Source organism: Parasteatoda tepidariorum, chromosome 8 (genome assembly GCF_043381705.1).
Source record: "Parasteatoda tepidariorum isolate YZ-2023 chromosome 8, CAS_Ptep_4.0, whole genome shotgun sequence".
NCBI classification, from domain to species: domain Eukaryota; kingdom Metazoa; phylum Arthropoda; class Arachnida; order Araneae; family Theridiidae; genus Parasteatoda; species Parasteatoda tepidariorum.
In genome coordinates, this window is record NC_092211.1 from 4,624,706 (window position 1) to 4,644,850 (window position 20,145).

At 28.4% G+C, this 20,145-nt stretch overlaps 1 protein-coding gene across 2 annotated transcripts in view; it reads right to left on the minus strand.

The window, feature by feature from the left end:
* LOC107456115 (NSFL1 cofactor p47) overlaps positions 1–19,590 on the minus strand; it is a 35,980-nt gene extending 16,390 nt beyond the window's left edge. The window contains exons 1-3 of one of the 2 annotated variants that reach the window (XM_016073893.3): positions 19,107–19,590; positions 7,675–7,772; positions 4,223–4,306 (exon numbers count right to left, since the gene is read on the minus strand). In XM_016073893.3, the coding sequence (XP_015929379.1) occupies positions 4,223–4,306; positions 7,675–7,772; positions 19,107–19,214 (290 nt within the window). In that variant the 5' untranslated portion in view covers positions 19,215–19,590. The remainder of the gene's footprint in view (positions 1–4,222; positions 4,307–7,674; positions 7,773–19,106) is intronic. The other variant, XM_016073894.3, reaches the window with a different exon arrangement.
* Positions 19,591–20,145: the final 555 nt, after the last annotated feature.

A 20,145-nucleotide genomic window follows, 5' to 3' on the forward strand; every position in this document is an offset into this window, starting at 1 on the left:
ATTTTAAGGCAATCATAAAAATTGAATACTAATTAGTCTCAGAAGCATGATTAAAATATAAAAAAAGCAACATATTTTATGCTTTATAATAACATATAAACTTAATTTATAAATTATATCTTATAGTTTGCTTAAAGAAATTCCATAACTTTTTCAAGTTGCAAAAATAATTTTAGTTTAAAAACAGATTAGTTTTTCATAAATGAAGTAAATTGTTAAAAATTAGTTTAAATCACTATGAACTGTCTATATATTCAAAAACTGAAAATTTATATTGCATATCATAATTTTTTGCCTATCAAAATTTATATTACATATCATTGTATATAAGATAAGATTGACATTGTAATGAAACTTTGATTATTTAAAACATAATTTCATATAAATTAAAAATATATTCATAAGGTTTTAGGAAACCTAATCAACAATGTGTACTTCATAAAAACAGATACTTTACTATCAAATCAAGTTGAATGCATTTCAGTTTATGTAATCAAGTTAATTTATCATCAAATACTTTTTTTTCTTTTCAATCTTCAACAGAGGTTTTTGTCTGAATGATAGTCATTCACAATTAATTTACTTTTGAAGTAGAATCTATTGATCTAATACAGTAAATTTTGGGAAAAAAAAATGAGGGTTATTTTAACCAGGCCCATTAAAAAAAAAAGTTTTAATTTTTGCACTGGGTCTACTTTGCTGAAATATGAGATTGTCGAAATCATGCAACTTATGCAATGCCAATAGTTTTCCCCTTAAATGTATATAAGATAATCTAATGTCTTAAATTCAAAGATGAAACAGTTAACTTTATTTAAATATAAAAGTAAAGTTGCGTAAGTATATTGTATGCAAACATAGTGCGCTGTAAAGACCACCTTTAATGTATTTTTGGAATTTAAACAAAAATGAAACATATATATACACATACAGTCCAATCCCGCTATAGTAGTGAACCATCTGTGGACTCAGTAATGTGTCCACTATAAATGATGGTTCCCGATATCCAACTCATTCGCTTTAATTTGAAGCATAGGTCGGGTCATAGGAAGATTTCTATCCCGCTGAGTAGCGAACCATTTTAACAAAGCTTCTTCCACGTTTTCTCTAGCCTGACACGGTTTTTTTGACAAAAAAATATTTTTGTCGTATGCGCAGGGTTCATACAGAGATCAGAAGAAGGAAGCCAAAGAGTCCGAAATTTTAAGGATTTATCAAAAATTTAAAAACTTTGCGTAAAAGATAATTAGACAGTTTTTTTTTAATTAAAAAGCAGTTATTATAAGGAACTCGCAAAAATTTATAGTTTGCATATTTTTTTCTAGCCCTTTTGAAATAAATTTTGACTTTGTCAAACTTCATCAAGAAAAATAAATAAAGTTATCACTTTTACATATAAATACATTTTCCAGTTTCAAATACTTTAATAAATCTTGTTGAAGTACACATGTTAAAGATTAACATAAAAATCTACCAATCTTATATTTTTAAATTTGAATACATACAAAAATCTAAGGCACTTTATACAAAAAAAAAAATAATAATATCACAGTAAATTATTAATTAAGTTTGCTTGTAACATGTAAAATTAAAATTATTTGCTGTCATTTTTTTCTTCTAACTCTTCCAATTCAATTTTTTTTCTTTTAAAGTTTTTCCTAAACTATTAGATTTTGACAGCTAAGTCATATAATTTAGTTTCCCTGTTTGGACAGCAAATTCATCAGCGTACTTAGTAAGTTCATTTATGCAATACAATAATCTAAGGAGTTTCTAAGAACTAATTTAGAAATCTAAGTAGTTCCAAGTACTCCTTGGAGACTTTTTTATTTCCAAGGAGTTTCTAAAGAGTATAAGGAGTCTGTACGCACCCTGCGTATGTGGCAAGAATTGCACTTAGTTTTTTTCAAATGTTTGAAACTGTAGATTTTGACAAAGGAAATTCCTTACACAGAGCCGATTGATTGGTTCCATCTTCAATAAGTTTTACAATTTTAACGTTGTACTCTATCGAGAAAGCTTTTCTCTTTAGAGAATTTGATGCTTTTGAAATAAAAATCTTGTCTCAAATAGATAATGTAAGAATATGAAGAGAAAAGCTGTAGTTAAATTGATCCCCTTCTTTATTGTCATGATCTTGATTGTCATGATTGGGGTGATTTGTAAAGAATATGGTTTAAAGAGATTTAGCAGGTGAGCAAGTTAACTAGTTGTAGAGCAAGCTTGGGAACAAAGAATAAGATAAATTGCAGTACAGTGATAAGCGTAAAGGAGTGAAACATTGTATAGCATTCATTTTCAGCAAGTTTAAAGATGGAGGACTGAAAAATTCTTACATTTAGTGTTGTGTGATTTTTACACAAATATAAAATTTGATAAAAGTACCACATTTAATGATTTCTTTATTTTCACTCATGTATTGTTTTTTCCCGTCTATATATCATGTATGTGGTGAGTACCTTTTGTAATTTTTTAATCGGAAACATCAAATACTCGTAATTTATTGTGTTATTTAAATATTCTCAGTCATAAAATTTGGTTGATCATTATGTACCACCTTATTTAAAATTTAGTGGTAACAATTTCTTCAATTTTAACTATTGGGTTACTGTGTTACACTTTGTTTTGTACCACAAAATTTCAAAAAAGATAATGTTCCCCTTAACTTTAATACTTTCTGTTAAATTAAATTTTTTTTACCTTAATTTACTGTTTTTAAATGTACTTTAAAATTGACAATTTTATTTCTCCTATCAATGACTGACAGACTTTTATTAGACACCAGTATATCCCGATTCTTTGGTTTGGTGCATGTGTTTTCATTTCCAAATTACAAATATGATTTTAATTTTTTATTAAGAGTACCACATTCTTACTATCCCCATTATTATTATTTCTCTTTTAATGTAATAGAGTGGTCACTTTCAATACAGGGCCATTTTAGATTTTTTTTAAAACAAGTTTCCTTCTTATAACAATTCTGTCCCCTTTACGGGTATTTAAATTAGTACCTTGACTAATCTAACATTTTAACACATAAAAATTTTACATTGCTAATTTTGGAGAAATTATTAATAACAGCTAGAAAATAGCACCATTCCATTTCAGTTGAGTTCCTAATTCTTTTTTCCATCATAAAAAAAAACATGGGACACAATTATTTTTAATTATATATATTTTAAGAAAGAAACATGTCTAAAAAAAATGCCTTAGATATAATGCAATAATCATACTATTTTGTTATTTTCGCTCACACAAAAAAAAAATATGATCTAATAGAAACAGTTAAAACTAGGAATTGTTGCATTGATAAGAAATTGCTGCATAAACAGTATTGGAATTCTCACATTAAAAAATCTGAAAATAATACCAGGGTGTGTAGCCTTTCAACAAAAAATAAGCATCTTTTAAGTACTTTTTAAGCACTCAAAAAATATTTTTGAGCATTATATAGATCAACAAATTGTAAAATAATTTTCAAAGACTTTACATGATCATGATAAAAATAAGTAGTTTCTGACAACTCTTATTGATTATATTAGCTGTTATAAAACGATGGAGAGGTTTTTCGGTTCGATATCAGAGGGTGGAAAATGAAGCCTGAAATTGAGAATACCTTGCAAAATGCAGCCGAGTTGCACACGAGAGTGCATTAATCTCACCAAACTCAGCTCAGTAGACGCACCTGCGGACTTGCAAGTATTTCATCAAACATGTAAAACGATTGGCGCTTTCATGCCAAAATAGATTGTTGTTAAATGAATTGTGAAAACGTTGAATAGAACAATGCGAAAAAACACGCTTTTGTATAATACGTGGCAAAATCAGCATGGTAAAGAAAAAATCTCACTTTCGAAAAGGGAAAACTAAGCACTTTTTAAAAACACCCAATTAAAAAAGCCCCATAAAGTGCTTTTAAAAAACGAAAATCAAAAATAAGCACTTTTTAAAAACGCTACGCACCATGTTATCCTCAGCTTCAGAGAAGTCCACAAATAAAAAAAAAATCCTTAAAGAAACTATGCCAGAAGTAATAAGGTTTTTTTAAACTTAAATGAAAGAAACTCTTTTAAAAATATTCTCTTTCTGTAATATAATTTTTAAATATGTAAAAAGTAAAATGCAACCATTGAAAAGAAATAAGCAATATTTTACATAAATGAGTGTTTTAATACAGCTGCTATCTAATTATCAGACTGTTAAATTAAGAAACAATGTATACCTTCTCTCAGAGCCACCAGCATAAAATGCCTGTCCTTCCTCCTCTTCTTCTGCGTTATTTGTTAAATTAGCAAAAGTCGCAATTCTTTAATAAAAGACAGCATTATTAAAAACAAAATAAATCAATTCCATATATGATAAATAATTTCTTATAGAGATGTGAACTCGGAATGACCTCAAATCTCGGATAGAGTGAACGAAATGTTTGCCTTGCTATACACATATAATATTTTTTGCGGACAGAGGGGACTAAAAGAGAGGATATTAAGATTCTCGATTCTACTGATTTTTCTTCTTCATTTTTTGGTCATTTCTACATAAAATAAATATACCGATTTTTAAAACCATGTACTGAGTGCAGAGCCGGATTATACCTTTCGTGGGCCCTAGGCATAGGCGTTTTTGAGCCCTCCCCTCCTTCCCCCACTTCTCCCCTCTTTTCAAAATATATGCTAAAATTTTCTTGCATATTTTTTTTAAACATTTTTATTAGTATTCAACATATTATTAATATTTGACATTTTATTAATATTCGACATTTTTATAAAATTCGACAGCATAATACAAGATTTCGTTGAATCCAAAAATTGCAAAAAAGTAATATATTGGATCATAAGATTCTGCAAAATAATTTATTACTGAAAAATATTATATTTTTATTTGTATCTTCATAGTTTCGTGCAAAATACACTTGTTGTTTTTAAAGCTAAATTATTTTTGCCAGAAATTTTTTTTCTTCCTAGTTTTTCGTAGGCCTATATGTAGGCCTAGTGTGCCTATAGGTTAATCTGGCCCTGACTGAGTGGAATGTAGCCATAAGCATTTTTTTCTTGTTTGCTTCTTCTATCTCTGTTTCCCATTCCTAAAATAATACGCAAGACAAAGAGTCATGAAAAATAAAAGTTAACAGATTGTTTTTTAATCATTTTCATGTTTCTTTTTATGGGTCATTAATTTAAATAATGTGTCATAAAAGGGAGCAGTTCGGAAAAATGAGTTAAAATTGCTTGCAGTACGAATATAGTGAACTCCCGGTTAGAGTGAACCGAAATTTCGGTCCCTCGAAGGTTCACCGTAGCAGGGTTTGACCGTATTAACAAACCAGACATGCGCTTTCTCTGAATAAACATTTTTCACATATTTGGATTTCTGTCTCTTACGCAGGGCTGCCACTCAAATCTGTAATAAAATTCCCTGTGTTTTTTCGGTACATGTTATACTAAATATATTAGGAAGAAAAATACAATCACTGAAGCTCTTGTATGAGCCGTAATGGGCTAACTATACTAGTTATAATGGCTGAAGAAACTTAAGGAAAAAAGGAATAGCTGAATATACTGAAAACAAATAATGGTAAAGTAAATGAATTAGTTTAATATAGCTGAAATATCATCCTTAAACATCTCATAGATTGCACTTTTTTTAAAAGATGAAAATTCCCTGTATTTTCCTTAGAAGAATGCTTTACATTAGGGGTGCACAACCTATGACCTGAGGGTCACAAGACTGTTCATGTGCGGCCTGCGGGAACTTAAGAACACAATAAAAATTTTCTTTTATTAAATATTTAATTCAAATTTATATTACTCTATAAAATGCATACTTTTTTGCACTTTCATTCCATAAGCTNCTGAGGGTCACAAGACTGTTCATGTGCGGCCTGCGGGAACACAATAAAAAATTTCTTTTATTAAATATTTAATTCAAATTCATATTATTCTATAAAATGCATACTTTTTTGCACTTTCATTCCATAAGCTTCTTTTTGGTTAGAATTTATATCCCCTCCCCCAAATATTTATGTTACATATATATATATAAATATTTGATAATTTAATTATTGTGAAAAATGGAAAAAGTTTTTTAAAAAATGTATCAGTTGTTTTAGTTTTAATTAAATTCAAATAATTATAAATATTTAGTTTTCTGCAAATATGTTAAGTTTACTGATAAACATATTTGGTGCTTAGAACACTAATGTTTAGATAAAAATTATAATGTTTGCTGCTAACATGACTCAAATATGAGTGTGGCCCTTCACTCAAAAAAGTTGTGCACCCCTACTTTACATAGAGAGTCTTTGCATCCCTCAAGCCTCTTACTATAGAGATGGATTACTGAGCTGTGCTTTGAACTATAAAATTCAATTAAAAATGGTCGCATACTGCTGGATGCAAAGACTTTTTCTTTACCTTTCACGAATAAGATTTTTATTCTTTTATATTCCTTTTCAGACATTTATTTGCAATTTTGATGTTACCACAAAAGGTTATAGAATGAATTTAATAGGTTTCAACTTGTAAAATAGCTACAATTTATTTAAATTGATAGATTATAATGTAGTTAACATATATAATTATTTTCATTAAAATTAAATATCATATTCATATAAAATTTCAGATATTTTTACTGCTTTTTCGACAAAGCAGGGGTATTGGATTTGGCGTACTACTAATTTTCCACCAATATTTTGTAAACAAATCTCTTTTTATTTTTGTTCTGTAATTTATATTGACGCTTAGAAATTAATTTTTTTAATAATTTCTAGCGAATTTAAATAGATATTTTATATTGTACTTTAATATAATAAATACATTTTTGGATCAAAAATAAAATCATCTCTTAATATATTTTGTCATTAAATAAAATTTATAAGCAAAAGAATGTTTATCTTTTATTACTTAGAATATTATTTTATTGTATAGGAACAAATGTTTGGATAATCCTGTGAGGTAAGTTGTTAAAGAATACATTAAATTTAAAAATAATAAAGTACCTATTTCTTTTGACATTTTTGTTACAAATACTTGTACTTTTTACCAAAAAAGTAATTAAAAAAGAAGTACTTTTGCTACAAGTAATGTGATTGCCATGTATGGTTATAATAAATATCTTTCACTTCAAATGCAGGGGGGGTCCGTCTAGGTTTTTCTGAGAGGTACCTATTTTGTGAAAATTTAGGCATAATTTGTTAAAAGTTAAAAATTATATTAAAAAATCAACACAGAAATATGGATTAACGGTTTCTTACGGAATACAAAAATAAAATTTTAAGAAAAAGTATTTTGTTTCCTAAAGTTGAATTTGTGAAGTTACTGCTAAACGGTAGTAAATTTGGCCTGGACAAACCCCTGAAATGGGTAGGACTGTGTGACGTATAGTGTGATATATCAATTGCCTGTTAGACATCGCAATATGTTCTAACATGGTAGCAAAACTTCACAATCAGAAATAGGATTGCAAGCTTGTTGCAGAAAAAATAACCCACAGATATTCGCAGGGAATTTCTAAAAACTCACGAAATTTTCGCGCAATAAAATATACACAGAAAATCCCGGTAAAAATAGTGAAATACTATTATTAAAAGTTCATTCTTAGTTATGAGTTAGTATTATATTTCTCAACAAAGATTTTGAAACATTCAACTTTTGTAGGAAGGATGTTCACAGGTACCTAGGACCACTAGCAGTTGAACCTTTAGCCTTTTCTGCAGGAGGAAGATAAGCTGTACTGTCATGATCTTCATCTGCATAATAATTTGACATCGCCATCTGAAATACACAACATAATTTGTGAACTAAATATATTTGGAGAAATAGAGTAAAAAGAAAAGTTATTTCATTTGTAAACAGGAATTTTAACCTTAATATCTGCAGAACTATTTTAATATTAAAATCATTGATAATTTATATTTACTGTGTATGAAATATTGAGGAGGGACATATACAGGCCTTCCTCCATGTCATAGATGCCTTAAATGGGTGCAACATTAAAAATGTACACTTTACTTAAGTATAACTACATTTACTTAATAATAGCTTTTTGTTTAATCTAACCAAATAAGTATCTTTTAAATTGCTTTCTGTATTCTCCATTTCAAAGATGGGTTTCAAAATGTGCACATTTTTGCATTTTCCTTCTCTTAATAATAAATATTTCGAGTTACTTTCTTTTTCTTTGATATAAAAATAGTGTAAGTTTAATTGTTTCACATCTACTGTAAACATTATTATTGATTATAGGAAACTATATCAATTGTTGCCCCCTACAGAAGGGGTAATATTGATTACTGGGGTAATTCCTGATCATTGTCATTTCTTCTTATAAATGGCATAAAAAAATAGCTAATAAACAGCTAATTGTCTTCTCTTAAATAACAGTTCATATTTATTAAGTGGAACAACTATAAAATATATTTCAACTGTAATCACAAAATTTGTTTTTAACTCTATGGGCGATTCTACGAAAAGTGGTCCTGAGTGACTAAATATTCAAAATTATCGTAAAAACAAAAATGACAGAATTTTGGAATCTAGAGGATGTATATTTTTTAATAGTTAAGATGTTTTTTTTTTTTGAATTATAAAAAATATTTATTTTAATTCTAACGAAAGTTGGAACACTTTGAATTTTAACAGGAGTTCTCTACTTTGTTATGTTCTATTCTAATGGAGTTATCAAAATATTAACGAGCAATAAAATAGTTTTTAGTAATATATATAACTAGTATTTTATTCTTTCATAATTGTTTTATATACTTTTTTCATTTGGCCTAAATTTTTTTGAGTGATTAAAAGTTGATTAATAAAGATAATCTAACTTCCCGGTAACACACGTAACATAATTTTGCATTTTTTTCCGTAAAAACTTTAGTAAGATAGAAAATTGAAAAAAATTTTTGTTTTATAAATTAAGAAGGCAAGATATTCAATGGAAAAAATTCTCGATTTAAAACTGCCAATAGTTAAAATCTAAAAATCAATTTTATTCAAGATAACACACGTAACAAAAAGTTACGCATGTTACCGTTATGTATATTAGAGGTACTCATACACTTTACTTAATTACTTATTTTCCATATAAACTTGATATCATGTTCGTTCATTTATTATAACCGACGCCCAACTTCATTACCACAAATAAAGAATTGTAAGATTGAGGCTTTTTGTAAAATCAGGTCGGTATAAGCATCAATAAAAAAACGACATAATAAGACTATAACTTTGAAACTTTTGGAAATTGCTTTCCGAAACTTCTATTTGTTATATGTTTACGTTTAAGTAGAATATTTCGACTGCATTTGCTAAACTATTATAAAATAGATAAGTTCAAAATAGTGTCTTTACCTGGAGTTAAAAGAATAAGAAGATGGAGAGAAAAAGGAAAAGAACATCAGATTCTGTACTTCAAAGGCAAGAAAATAAAGAATGTTAGACTTGAACTTTCAAGACAGATTGATAATGATGTAAAAGTCTCACCACTAAGTATTCAGAGGAATTTAATTATTAATAAATGAATTTTCTTCAGAAGTTAGATTGTTTATACTATGTTTGCATTGAAACAAGTTGGTTGTCTGGATTATAAAGGAAAAAAACTGTAAATAAAACGAAATAACTATTCAACAATGTTTCTAAGAGAAGCTTATACTACTTTTTGTCAGTTACATCCTGAACATTGTTTAATTTTCCAAATTTTGTGCTTTAGACCAAAAAATGTATTGCTACTGTACCACTTAGAATCAATGCAAATATCATGAAATTTTTATTCTTTTACTGGAAGGCTAAAATCAAGTTTATCACAATACATGGTGATGGTAAAAGTATTTATGTAATTAAAGTGAAAGTGATCTTGGATTGTTGGAAGGGTGCTTGTGATACTTACAGCAATTTTTCATTGTTTGTTATAGATTTATAACCATCTTTTATTGTAGTTTGATAACAATGGGAAAAAGATGACAATTGCTGATAATCAAAAAATATATGATGGCAAATGTGCAGGAAGAATGTTTTGAAATTACTACTGAAAATTGGACTAACTTTCAATAATATGGAAGAGAATTAAAATCAGAGTAGTTCAAGTTGACTTTGCAATGTCATATTCTTTTTAATATCAAAACGAATTTTAATCAGCATTATGCTATCTAGCCTCTGTTCTGTTATTCATGGCAGCTGTTTCCTTAGACGATACTTGTTTTTGATTTACAATATTCTCCGATACAAAAGACAAAGGTAAAACAATGCCTGCTCTTTTATCCTAAGACTAATTCAAAATGATTCTACGTCAGAAGATGAACTAACAGAAACCTTCTATAGTAATAAGCCAGGTTAAGAATTTAAAAATAAATATATGGTTGAAATATTTCATCTTTTGTCAATCAAAATATCAAAAAGAAATTCATTTGGAAATATTTTACTATACCTATCACATGGCAGAAGTGCTTTGTATGGGACTCCGTGGCAGAATCGGGGCGACACAGCGACATTGTCGCAGAATGTTGCTGAGTTCTTGCAGAAAGAATTTTCTGTTAGAAAGTAATGAATTTTGGTTTTCTTTTCTGCAGAAATTTTTTTTTCTCTAAAACTATATTTAAAAGATGCCTTTTTAGCACATCAGAGAGGAAAGAAATGTTCCTGATTTTTCTATTCTAATTTAAGAATGAAAAATATAGAATAATAAAGAAAGAAATTTCTTTTCTGTAGAAATGTTGAATGATTTTTTTCCCTCCAGAAATCATTCTTTTGACACGCTTATTCTGCGCCAATATTCTTGTTAATCCACGCTCTATTTTCATATTTTTAAAAGAAACAAATCCCGATGTTTTTTATACAATTTAATTATACTCGAAACTGAAATAAATTATTTACTTTTACTGTGACGATTTAACAGTTTTTCGGGTTTTTGTTACATGTGCTATGCTACTGAATTCCATGGGATTTTTAAAATTCCTGTTATTTTTTAGTCAATATAATTTCTACTCGAAAATTTAAATTGCACTATTAAATAATCTCTTTTTGACGCTCTCACTTTATGCCGATACTACCACAAATCCATGTAATGTTTAGATTGTATTTTCGGCAGCTTATTGATATTGATTTTCCCGTAATTTTTAAGTATCCCGATATATTTCTGACAATATAGGGAATTCGAATCGTGCTTATGAATATTTAATTTTTAAAACAATGATTCTATCGTTTTTCTTTTTTTTTGGGCGGGGGGGGTCATTTATTTTACACAGTCTTTAAAATCCTATATTTTAAATACGATATTATTTATTACAACATCCGAATCTCGAAACGAAACAAGCATTTAGTACCCCCCCCCCTTTGAAAAGTCCGATCAGCGTGATTTCGCCGTCGATCTTGTTTTCAGCAGTCACTGCTACAGATTACAAGACTCTTAATTTTTTTTTTGATGAGATGATGTTTTAAGAAATGCGAAAAAGGAAATAATTAGTGTGTTTTCTTCGTACAAAATGGGAGAATCTTGCCATTGTATCAGAATAATATGTATAAAAAAAAACATTACATATTCATTTAAAAATTAAATACGATTTTTATTTTATTCAAAAGTTTTTTTTTCATTGTGAACGCAACGTTTCTGTTACTTCAAATTCAATTAGTAACATGCATACTTGTTATTATTAAAAGCATCTTGCAGAAAGATATTAGTGCTAGAGAAGTTTGTCGCAGAAATCCCAAGAAAATTCTGCCACAGGGGTATGGGATAGGTGCAGGGCCGGATTAACCTATAGGCACACTAGGCACGTGCCTAGGAACTACGAAAAACTTGGGCGAAAAAAAAATTTTGACAAAAATAATTTAGCTTTAAAAATAACAAGTGTATTTTGCACAAAATTATGAAGATACAAATAAAAATATAATATTTTTCGGTAATAAATTATTTTGCAGAATCTTATGATCTAATATATTACTTTTTTGCNCTATCCAGCCCTGCACCTGTGCCTATAGGCCCTGCACTATAGGCACACTAGGCACGTGCCTAGGGACTACGAAAAACTTGGGCGAAAAATTTTTTTTGACAAAAATAATTTAGCTTTAAAAATAACAAGTGTATTTTGCACAAAATTATGAAGATACAAATAAACTTGTAAATTGTTTTATTCTTTTAAATGTTATATTTCTACCATTTTTTTTTTCTCTTTAAAGTTAGGAGTACCTTTCTTTTTTCTCTTACTTTATGCATTACACTTTTTCCTTGTAATTCGGGTTCGATAAAACATCGATTAACGACACTTTTTGGTCGATCCAGAAAACTGGGAAATTCAGACATCCGGGATAGCGATGGTCCCGAGCATCCCGGATAATTGGTTCTCTACTGTATAAATATTTCTTGTAATTAATCTCACTATCAGTTTCACTGTTTTCTTTGCTGGTTTGTTGTTGTATTGTTGACGTGAAGTGTTTACATAGTTTTCGATCGTACTAATCATAATGGTATTATTGATATCAACTGCAATATCGGCAGTATGTCGGTATTGCAGATAAAGTTCGATAAACAAATTCGTGAATTAAAATCCATATTAATAAAAATGCAAAAAAAAAATATTCAAGAAAATTTTAGCATATATTTTGAAAAGAGGGGAGGGCTCAAAAACGGCTATGCCTAGGGCCTACGAAAGGTATAATCCGGCTCTGTGCCTAGGGCGTACGAAAGGTATAATCCGGCTTTGGATAGGTGCGTAGTACAAAATCTTTAGAGTGAAGCCAAAATCAATTTAACAATAGTGTTGCTATACAAAAAAAGCTGATTTGTTATACAATGTTGTTTGCAAAGCTTACCAATCAACTCATGCCTAATGCAACAGTATTACATATTTTCCAAAATGAAATAAAGATTTTAATTGAAAAGATCAATCAATTTCAACGGTAATACAAAGCATAAAATATATGCGCAAGCATCTAGATACTTGAATAACATGCGTAGATGAGCAGATGGAGGCACACGGACAGTCAGTTTCTGCCCCCTCCTAATACGTTGTAATCAGTAGAGTTCCTACAACTGAAATTAAAACGAGATGTGCACTATCTTGGGCATATTATTGACTCAAATGCGCATACTTGTAAACTTAAAATACAATATATGCAGAAAATTATTGGAAAAGATGCATATTTTATGTTTCCTGACAGAAATGATTTTGAGGAAATGGATGTGCAAACAATTTGATATGTTTTATTCTCAAAATCAGAATAAAGTAAGGGTAAAACTTTCTTTCCAAGCCGTTAACTATTTTATTTTTTAAACTAAATTGTTTTTCTTCTGTTAATTTAAAATTAATAAATGTTTTAGTGCAACATTTATGACTTTTCAGTTGAAATATTCACAAAGAGTAACACACGTAACGTTCACTTAACACACGTAACGCACCATTTTCGCCAAATAAAAAAGTTTTTACTGTTGGAAAATAATTTAAAAAATCACTAAACACAGCTTTGATATCGTATCTCTCTATAAAAAAAATTATCGTGATTTTACACATTTATACTTCACAGAATTAAATGAATATATTCAAAATTTCAAACATATAGCATCATAAAGGGTAACACATGTAACAAAATTTCAGAATTTTTTTTCATCTACATCAAATTGATTTGCACCTTCTATCTTCTTTTTGCAAACTTAAAACACATGTAGATTTAGCAACAAATTAAGAAAAACACAATAAATATCTAACAAGTTTATTATAATGAGCGTTAAAGTTAAAATATGTCGTGTAAAAGCAGGGTTGGCAGGTTTTTGACATGTAACAGTTTAAACCATCACGTCAAAAACCTCACTGTCAAAAATGTCAAAAACCTATATTCATAAGTGAAATTTAATTAATACATAAAATTTATATATTTTTTATAAAGGATAGTGTTTCTAAATATGTTCTAGAAAAAATAAATTTAAAATTTTGAAGAAACACTTATATTTTGAATAGTAACCAAAATCTTGTACTTTTGAAAACTCACATCTTTTGTAATATTATGTATTCATTTTCATGTGTTATTGAAAATCTGCAGTGATATTATTAAGAAATTTATTTATAACCAAATTTAGTGTATAGTATAGATTATACTAAAAATTAGACATTTTTAAAGATAAACATTAGCAGTTTTGTACATTAGACATCTTTTAAAGAAAAATCTTTTTAATATTCTTTTAAATCTTCTTAATAATCTTTTTAACATAAGACAATACAAATTTAAGTGCTTTCTGTTAAATACACAGAGTAGTTAGTGTCGATTTACAGTATATTCAGCCTATTCATTTACTATGCTGAAAATTTAGTTTATCCAAATACTTGTGAATTTCATTTTGCTGAATACTATATAGTTTTGTTGAATATCTAAATATTCAGCTGTTGAATAATTACTTCTTGCTTTCAAGATATGCATTATTTGTATTCTTAATACAAGTGGAGAAAAAAAAATTAAGAGATAAAAATTGTTTTAAAATGATAAGTGTAATAATTATAAATAAATATAATAAACAATATGAATTATATTTATCATTATTCATAAATATAACTACTTTTAAATTCAAATTAACATACTGGATAATAAAGATATTCGGTATAACATTAAAAAAAATTTTTTATACACTTGTATCTTGTATCAAGTTTGTATTTATACAACATAACTTGTAAGTTCCTTATAAATATTAGTTATATGTTCCTTATATGTCAAAAATGCATAGTAATAAACTTTTAATTTTCTTAAGTATCAAAAAGAAAAAAAAAATTTTTTTAAATATAAATATTTAAACAATTTTTGTGCAAAATTTTTCTGCACATGCATTTGAATATAAATTTCTGAGATTTTAAATCTGTTATTTTACCTTAATTTTAATTAAAAAATATTTTAAAACCTGCTGATTACCTATAGTATAATTAAATTTCAATATAATGCATGGCAACTGTTGGTAGTTTTGAAGTTTATATATTTTCTTGGCAAACTTCAGTTTTTGACATTTTTGACGGGTTTTTGACGGTTTAAACCAGTATTATACCCTTGTCATGTCAAAAACCACTTTTTGACGTCAAAAACCCAACCCTGTGTAAAAGTAACACACGTAACAAAAGAATCACCCCTATACACGACAAATGTGTTCTGATTTGCACCATTTCTGGTTTGTCTTACCTTCCTTCTATATTAAATTTATGTGTGTACATTGTTAGAATAATTTTTAAGTTTATAAATTAACTTAATAATAAATATGGTGAGAAATTATAAGCCTCAAAAGGACACTAAGCTTTTAGAAAGCAAAATCAGTGAATTTCTTTTAATGACTGAAAATGAAAATTTCAGTGTGAGAGCTGTTGACATACTTAACTTAATTTTACACTCTCACTTAATGAAGTTAAAAAGTCCAACAAACTCTTTTTTTATATTCCTGCAGAACATGAGAATGAGTTGGCTGCTTGCCTAAAATGTATGGCACAAAACAAAGATAATTGGAAAATTTAAAGTGTTAATCTTTATTCTTGCTATTAAATAAATCGTTTTATTAGCTGCTTAAACATATCTTTTTGGCTTATTAGTTTGATCTTGATGTCTTATTTGTTAATTACCTTAGTATAATTATTTTTAAACAGCCCCTTTACTATAAAAACTGGTGATCAGTAATTACCCCAGAAATTATCAAGAGAAGGGGTAATTCCTGATCACTAAAAATTTAAAATCTTTTAAATTCTAATTAGATTTTCAAACAAAAGAAGGTAGCATAGGACTCATCTCATAAACCCTCAAACTTCCAGTTAATATTAAAATTCTATCTTGAATAGTTTTTTCACGAAATAGATGTTTGCATTTTTTGATCAGGAATTACCCCAGGTCACTCTACTGATATTTTCTTCTTATTGATCAGCAATAAATATATATTACAAACAAATTTTAATTAGTTTTACACACTTTCTAGAAAACTAAATAAAAGTCTTAAATAGATAAGAAAAGTTCTGAATTTTATCACTTTTAACACATTCACACCAACTTATGTTTTACTAAGTTTTAATACAATCTAGTTAAGGGTTGGCAAGTTTTGACAATTTCATTCGATTTTAACCATGGTTTTATCCGTCATGTCAAAAATCCAAAATTTTAGTGTAAAGATAATCATTAGCTTTCATAAAAAAGAAATATTTATAAATAAACATAATCAATCGATTATTTTCAAAAATTATTTTGATGTTAAACTCTCCTCTGGATTATTACTATCCTTGGACAATTACTATCATAAACCCAAATTTTTCTGTGGAAAATATTAAATAATTATAAATAAAAATATAGTTTATCCAATCTGTTCATTTGTTAAAATATTTGAAATCTAAATAAATAAACAATCAACTTAACTAAACACTCAACAGCCACCTTAATCATTATATTTAAAAATCATTTTCAATTACAGGGTATCTGCTACATTTTAGATTTTCAAATTCATGACTTTCCATGACTAACTCCAAGAATTTTTCATGACTTTACGAAGTTACTATTTCTCCGACAAAAACACAACAATAAATTTAAAAGAGCATCAATTGAAATGATGGGTATAACCAAAACTGTTATACTCTGCATCCTCACATTTATGGATTTTAAATTTAAAGAAAGAGTTGAAGCAATAAAATAAGTGAAAAAAATACAAAAGCAAATAATTTTTTTCTGCAGAATTATATTCTGAAGTTACTTTTCTTGTTCAACGGAAATGAAAGAAATATTACAAATTTTTATGTTCTCATTTCGGAATAAAAAAAATTTGCCAATGACATGTTTGCTTTAGCTAAAATTTTAAATTGATAAATTAAAAAAAATTAATAATAACAAAAATTCTGAAATTACAGAAGTTTAAAAGATAATTTGCTCTAGAAATGATGTTTTTTTTTCTTCATTTTTTGAAAGAACACCATAACTTTCAAAGAGCATGATAAAAACATTTTATATTTTAATCAAATATGACTGTGAGCGAGAATTTTTATTACAACTTCAGATATTCCGAACAAGATGAAATTAAGAGTTGATTTCCATTTTAAAAATTTGATTTTTCGGCGACCTAAATTCATGATTTTTTTTAAAAATAGTTAAAATCATGACATTTAATGACAAATTTTGTTTAATACCGAAATTCATGACTTTCCAGGCGTGCAGATGTTTTGTAACTTTCTGCAAAGTTCATTTTTCAATTTTGTATGAATAAGAGGGAAATTTGAAACTATTATTTCTAATGATGCTGAGCTGCACAGTCAAGAAAGTAGAGGTACTGAAGCTATTATAACATAATAAAATAACATGCAAATAGGAAATTTATTTCAATAACTGTACTAAATATCAATCGTAAATTAGTTAAACCCTTGAATTGATTGAAAAAATTAACACATTTATATTTTTTATAAATTATAATTGTTACATTAATCAGTGAACTAACTAAACACAGGGTATCTGCTACATTTTAGATTTTCAAATCCATGACATTTCATGAAGAAATCCAAGAATTTTTTACGACTTACAGAAATTACTATTTTCTCCACAAAAACACAACAATAAATTTAAAAAAGTATTATAATAACATTAATTCAAATGATAGGGGTAACCAAAACTGTTATACTCTGTATCTTATATATTTATTGATTTTAAACTTAAAAAACAGAGTAAAGAAAGAGTTGAAGCTAGATTTTTAAAGTGAGTGTAAAAACTTTTTTTACGGCTTTACCAAGATTCTGCCAGGACTTGTGTGGGGGATTTATTTGTATGTGAAGAAGTTGGTAGAATTTTATTTTTTATTTGTTCACACAATTTCTGCACAACAGTGTTTGTCGAAGTTTGTTCTAAGTTTAAGTTCAGCTTTTGTCTTAGAAGCTTTCTTCTCTGCCTTTTTCTTTTCATCATATCATGGGGATCTTGTTCCTTTTCTACATTCTATCTATCCTTCAACAGCTGTTTTAGCCATTAGGTTAATTAAAAATGAAATTAAATTGAAAAAGTTCAGCTTTTGGTGTAGAAGCTTTCTTCTCTGCCTTTTTTTTAAATCATATCATGGGGATCTTGTTCCTTTTCTAGATTCCATCTATCTTTCAACAGCTGTTTTAGCCATTAGGTTAATTGAAAAAGAAATAATTCTCTAATTTTTGAATAAGCTTTTCAAGGACTCATTTTGTCATTCTGTCACATTAATTATTGGAAGTTAATAATCAAATGCATACAATTCTATAATCTCTCATTGATTCTTATGCAATATCCTAAATATACACATTTTCATTTTGAAATGCAATTGCTATTTAAAAAAATATATATATATATACTAAAACATGCGACAGAATGACACAAAAAAAAGTTACTTTTATTTTATATACTAAATTTAAAAACACTTATAGACTATGTTTTAAATGTTTGTATTATATGCATAATTTGATCAAAATGTTGCAAAAGAAAGATTCATTTCTTTAATTTAATAAGTGTTTTTCAAAAAAAAACAATTTCAGAATAAATGTGAACAATTCACTTGTCAGAAATGTGAATAGCAAGGAGGACTTTTTCCCTTCATTATTGAAAAAGTTCCTAAAAAGATAATTTAAAGTATTTTGTGAAACTACCATTTAAGTTGAATTTGTGAACAGTAGTAAATTTGGCTTGGACTGAACCCTGTTATTAGAAAAGAAATTTGAGAACTCCCACTAAAAAAAAGAATAATGGAAAATACTGATACAAAAAAGAACCTAAAAACAAAAATTGCTCACAACAATCACAGAAAAATGAAATTCATTGCAGAACAACTTAGGTTTGGAACACCATTATGTACATCCACTTCCCAACTGGACAATTGATGTCCAACCTGCAAGATGAATTTTACACACTTATTTTTGTAGTATTGTGAAAGATTTTCAACATAATTTGATATTTAACTAATTCGAGCTTCGTATTTTTTTCTTCTTGAATTTCGTTGTCAAAAAGAAATCATTCATTACAAAAAAAAATTAACGTTTTTATGAGTAAGACTTGTTTGCTTCAATGATACTTGCATGACATTTAAACGTAAATGATACAGGAGATATAATAAAAATGAAAGAATCAAATTGAATGAAAACATTCCACTTTTGATAACAAAAATTAAGTTACATTTGTATTCCAAGCAGCGGCCTCCAAATAAAATCTTGCACAATCAGCATCAGCGCCGGTTAAGTTACAAAACTCAGTAACTTTTTGCGAATGATCGGCTTCAGCCATTGTTTAAAATTATAATTAAATATAAAACTCAAAGGGGAAGATTCTTAGCAACCTAAACAATGACAGAATAGAAAATTTTGATTATAGATTTGTTTGTAGTTTTGTAGAATAGTGCGACTAGCTCTTTGCGTTAGCTTATAGCTCTGTTTTCTCATTAATGAGGCTCATGGTTCGGGTTAGTTGTAGTTGTAGTTTATTTACGATCCGAAGGATTCTGAGGATGATCCGAAGGCATGCCATCACAATTTTGATCCTCTGCAGAGGGGATGGCACCCCCGCTTCGGTAGCGCGACGACCTACACGCGAAGTCGAGCACTTTACGGTAGAACAGTTTAACGAGGACCCATACCGCACACTCTCGGTCCCCACGCAGACTGATCCAAGTGGTCATCCACCCGCTCACTGACAGCAGCCAGTGATGCTTGACTTCGGTGATTTGCTGGGAACCGTGTCTTAACGATCAGTCCACTGCGGGACTGGTTCAGGTTAGATAAATAGTAGAATTATTGGAAGAATTATTAAGGTAAAATAGTGTTAATTCCGTTTTTACTTCCAAAAATTTTTACGCGTACAGTTTCTGCAATTTTTCTATATTTAGGCAAGTAAATTCGATAGTCTTTAGTATTGACACAAATCCTACTTCTGAATTTGGTTGGTGTGTGTTACTCTATGATATACGCTAAAGATCTGGAACGGACGGCTTATGACAATAGAAAATCTCAAACGGTGTTTCCCTTTCCAGTAGCTTCCCAGAAGGGATGTAACCACACGACAACCTTACTGATATAACCTAGGTTTTTAGAGTTCCTAGCCCGTAGGGCTATCTACTCGTTCATCTAAGATGTTGAAGCAATAAGGGTAGAGTGGGGTAAAAAGGATTGAAGAAGGAGTAGAACCTCTTCATTTTTCATCAGCTCTTACAGTTCTTTAA